Raw genomic sequence first — 4,812 nt, 5'->3', positions numbered from 1 at the left:
ATACACATACACACACACCGGCCTGCCACCCACTGATACTGGCGCAGATGTAGGTGATATAGATCATATACACATACACACACACCGGCCTGCCACCCGCTGATACTGGCGTAGATGTAGGTGATATAGATCATACACACACCCGGCCTGCCACCCACTGATACTGGCGTAGATGTAGGTGATATAGATCATATACACATACACACACACACCGGCCTGCCACCCACTGATACTGGCGCAGATGTAGGTGATATAGATCATATACACATACACACACACCGGCCTGCCACCCACTGATACTGGCGCAGATGTAGGTGATATAGATCACATACACACACACGTACACACACACCGGCCTGCCACCCACTGATACTGGCGCAGATGTAGGTGATATAGATCATATACACATACACACACACCGGCCTGCCACCCACTGATACTGGTGCAGATGTAGGTGATATAGATCATATACACATACACACACACGTACACACACACCGGCCTGCCACCCACTGATACTGGCACAGATGTAGGTGATATAGATCATATACACATACACATACACACACACATACACACACACCGGCCTGCCATCCGCTGATACTGGGTCAGAGGTGCAATAGGTGAAATAGAACCTGACTCCTCTCATAGATACTGTTTCTTCCAGGTCATAGAAATAAAATGAATAGAACATGACATGTTCCTGTTGCCATGGATGTAAATGTTACAGATTGTATATCATCTTACCATTTTCCCCAGTGTTGTCCTGACCTCCTTTGAGTCGCGGAGGAGAGCCAATGGAAAAGCCATCGAGAGACTGAAGGACATGCTGGTGATGGTAGGTTACCTACTGATAACAGTATTAGTTAAGCCTAATCCAGCTGCTGAAGATAGGTTTGTGTCTTCATAGTAAGAAAGTTCAAATAGTGCAATACATTCATTCTCTCTCTCTCTCTCTCTCTCTCTCTCTCGCTCTCTCTCTCTCTTTCTCTCTCTCTCTCTCTCTTTCTTTCTCTGTCTCTCTCTTTCTCTGTTTTGCTCCCCCAGAGCACCTCAGATAAGCATTTTCTGCTGAAGCAGCACACTCTCTCACTCAGACGCCAGAAGAAAACCTTCAAGGCGCCCACCACTGTTTCAGGCACTAGAGAGGGCAGCTCTACCACCATGAAAGACCCCTCAGCAGGCATCGGAGAGGACAGCCATATCGCTCAACTGAAGGACCCCTCTGCATAGCCTACAGGCAATGACAGCCGATCATAAAGATAGATAGAGGACTCTAGTGCCCAAAAGCCAGTTTTAGCATGTGTAGCGACATTCGGGACTTTCACCATTCCAAAGTAGTCAACTGAGTGGAACTACCTATGGTTTAAGGATCACATGATTCCATCCAGGTCATCAGGAGGGTTCAACCAATGAATTATACTCGTGAGGAAACATTCCATAACTGCAGGTAGCTGTAAATGTCCAACCTTGGCTTTGTACCTGTTCAAACAACACACTCCAGGTGGCAGGATGCACCCTTTCAGTTTGTTTACCAACTCATAGAAGTAGTAGAAGAAGAAAATTAACTAGTTCGAAATGAAGATTTCCTCAATGGCTCTTCCCATGCTCCCACAGACAGATGCAATGTTGTGTTCTCTAACTATCTCTAAGTAGTAGCAGATGTGACCTTTGAGCTTTTTGTCACTCCCTAGCATTCAGGGTTTATTGCTCTGGGATGTACCTAAATGTCATATACAGTATTAACAACAACAAGTAGTCACTCCCTAACATTCAGGGTTTATTGATCTGGGCTGTACCTGAATGTCATATACAGTATTAACAACAACAAGTAGTCACTCCCTAACATTCAGGGATTATTGCTCTGGGCTGTACCTAAATGTCATATACAGTATTAACAACAACAAGTAGTCACTCCCTAACATTCAGGGTTTATTGCTCTGGGCATGTACCTAACAAATAGTCACTCCCTAACATATTAAAATGTCAACAACAAGTAGTCACTCCCTAACATTCAGGGTTTATTGCTCTGGGCTGTACCTAAATGTCATATACAGTATTAACAACAACAAGTAGTCACTCCCTAACATTCAGGGTTTATTGCTCTGGGCTGTACCTAAATGTCATATACAGTATTAACAACAACAAGTAGTCACTCCCTAACATTCAGGGTTTATTGCTCTGGGCTGTACCTAAATGTCATATACAGTATTAACAACAACAAGTAGTCACTCCCTAACATTCAGGGTTTATTGCTCTGGGCTGTATCTAAATGTCATATACAGTATTAACAACAACAAGTAGTCACTCCCTAACATTCAGGGATTATTGCTCTGGGCTGTATCTAAATGTCTTATACAGTATTAACAACAACAAGAGTGTCAGTTACATAACTTGTGTTACTGTACTGATGTGTTTAGTGGCTATGATGCAGTTGTAAAAGCTTCATTCTCAGGTATGTTGTATGATCGGGGATGATGTTGCTATATAGGCTGTACTTGTAAACAGGACAGAGTACTACTAAGGACAGAGTACTACTAATGTGTACTGTTAGAATACTGATGTGTTTAATGGTTTTGTATGTACAGTGGGGAGAACATGTACCTATGATAAACATTACAGGCCTCTACATGCTTTGTAAGTAGGAAAACCTGCAAAATCGGCAGTGTATCACATACCTGTTCTCCCCACTGTTTATGTAAAAGCTCTTACTATGAAGTAGATGTTGTTTCTGCAACAGCTTGAGTTTTTTAAAATACATTTTTTAAATATTTGATCAAATACTGTTTTTAAATGTGAACTTCTATGAATGCAGTTTTAAAAGAGCTTCTATTAAAAGGCTGTGTTGTTACGTCATTCACTGTTGTTGTTGTTTTCTCAAATCCCTGGTTCCTTGTGTCCTCCATTCATAACTTAACCTTGTTAGGTTAGTAGTCACAGTGTTGTCTAGATGGACAGTATAGTTGTAGTAGTCATAGTGTTGTCTAGATGGACAGTATAGTTGTAGTAGTCATAGTGTTGTCTAGATGGACAGTATAGTTGTAGTAGGTTAGTAGTCATAGTGTTGTCTAGATGGACAGTATAGTTGTAGTAGGTTAGTAGTCATAGTGTTGTCTAGATGGACAGTATAGTTGTAGTAGGTTAGTAGTCATAGTGTTGTCTAGATGGACAGTATAGTTGTAGTAGGTTAGTAGTCATAGTGTTGTCTAGATGGACAGTATAGTTGTAGTAGGTTAGTAGTCATAGTGTTGTCTAGATGGACAGTATAGTTGTAGTAGGTTAGTAGTCATAGTGTTGTCTAGATGGACAGTATAGTTGTAGTAGGTTAGTAGTCATAGTGTTGTCTAGATGGACAGTATAGTTGTAGTAGGTTAGTAGTCATAGTGTTGTCTAGATGGACAGTATAGTTGTAGTAGGTTAGTAGTCATAGTGTTGTCTAGATGGACAGTATAGTTGTAGTAGGTTAGTAGTCATAGTGTTGTCTAGATGGACAGTATAGTTGTAGTAGGTTAGTAGTCATAGTGTTGTCTAGATGGACAGTATAGTTGTAGTAGTCATAGTGTTGTCTAGATTGACAGTATAGTTGTAGTAGGTTAGTAGTCATAGTGTTGTCTAGATGGACAGTATAGTTGTAGTAGGTTAGTAGTCATAGTGTGTTGTCTAGATGGACAGTATAGTTGTAGTAGGTTAGTAGTCATAGTGTTGTCTAGATGGACAGTATAGTTGTAGTAGGTTAGTAGTCATAGTGTTGTCTAGATGGACAGTATAGTTGTAGTAGTCATAGTGTGTTGTCTAGATGGACAGTATAGTTGTAGTAGGTTAGTAGTCATAGTGTTGTCTAGATGGACAGTATAGTTGTAGTAGTCATAGTGTGTTGTCTAGATTGACAGTATAGTTGTAGTAGGTTAGTAGTCATAGTGTTGTCTAGATGGACAGTATAGTTGTAGTAGTCATAGTGTGTTGTCTAGATGGACAGTATAGTTGTAGTAGACATAGTGTTGTCTAGATTGACAGTATAGTTGTAGTAGTCATAGTGTGTTGTCTAGATTGACAGTATAGTTGTAGTAGGTTAGTAGTCATAGTGTGTTGTCTAGATGGACAGTATAGTTGTAGTAGGTTAGTAGTCATAGTGTTGTCTAGATGGACAGTATAGTTGTAGTAGTCAGTAGTCATCGTGTTGTCTAGATGGACAGTATAGTTGTAGTAGGTTAGTAGTCATAGTGTGTTGTCTAGATGGACAGTATAGTTGTAGTAGGTTAGTAGTCATCATAGTGTTGTCTAGATGGACAGTATAGTTGTAGTAGTTAGTAGTCATTGTGTGTTGTCTAGATGGACAGTATAGTTGTAGTAGGTTAGTAGTCATAGTGTTGTCTAGATGGACAGTATAGTTGTAGTAGGTTAGTAGTCATAGTGTTGTCTAGATGGACAGTATAGTTGTAGTAGGTTAGTAGTCATAGTGTTGTCTAGATGGACAGTATAGTTGTAGTAGGTTAGTAGTCATAGTGTTGTCTAGACGGACAGTATAGTTGTAGTAGGTTAGTAGTCACAGTGTTGTGTAGATGGACAGTATAGTTGTAGTAGGTTAGTAGTCATAGTGTGTTGTCTAGATGGACAGTATAGTTGTAGTAGGTTAGTAGTCATAGTGTTGTCTAGATGGACAGTATAGTTGTAGTAGGTTAGTAGTCATAGTGTTGTCTAGATGGACAGTATAGTTGTAGTAGGTTAGTAGTCATAGTGTGTTGTCTAGATGGACAGTATAGTTGTAGTAGGTTAGTAGTCATAGTGTGTTGTCTAGATGGACAGTATAGTTGA

The 4,812-nt window shown here is 40.2% G+C and overlaps 1 protein-coding gene across 2 annotated transcripts in view; it reads left to right on the top strand.

Annotated features, from left to right (window-relative positions):
- tmc8 (transmembrane channel-like 8) overlaps positions 1-1,904 on the top strand; it is a 27,033-nt gene extending 25,129 nt beyond the window's left edge. For both annotated transcript variants that reach the window (XM_042318287.1, XM_042318286.1), the window contains 2 exons: positions 760-838; positions 1,048-1,904. In XM_042318287.1, coding sequence (XP_042174221.1) covers positions 760-838; positions 1,048-1,233 — 265 coding nt within the window. In that variant the 3' untranslated portion in view covers positions 1,234-1,904. The remainder of the gene's footprint in view (positions 1-759; positions 839-1,047) is intronic.
- The last annotated feature ends 2,908 nt before the right edge of the window (positions 1,905-4,812 follow it).

This window comes from Oncorhynchus tshawytscha, unplaced genomic scaffold, assembly GCF_018296145.1.
Source record: "Oncorhynchus tshawytscha isolate Ot180627B unplaced genomic scaffold, Otsh_v2.0 Un_contig_4324_pilon_pilon, whole genome shotgun sequence".
NCBI lineage: Eukaryota > Metazoa > Chordata > Actinopteri > Salmoniformes > Salmonidae > Oncorhynchus > Oncorhynchus tshawytscha.
The sequence above is the reverse complement of the archived record's forward strand: the minus strand, read 5'-3'. Positions and strand labels throughout refer to the sequence as shown.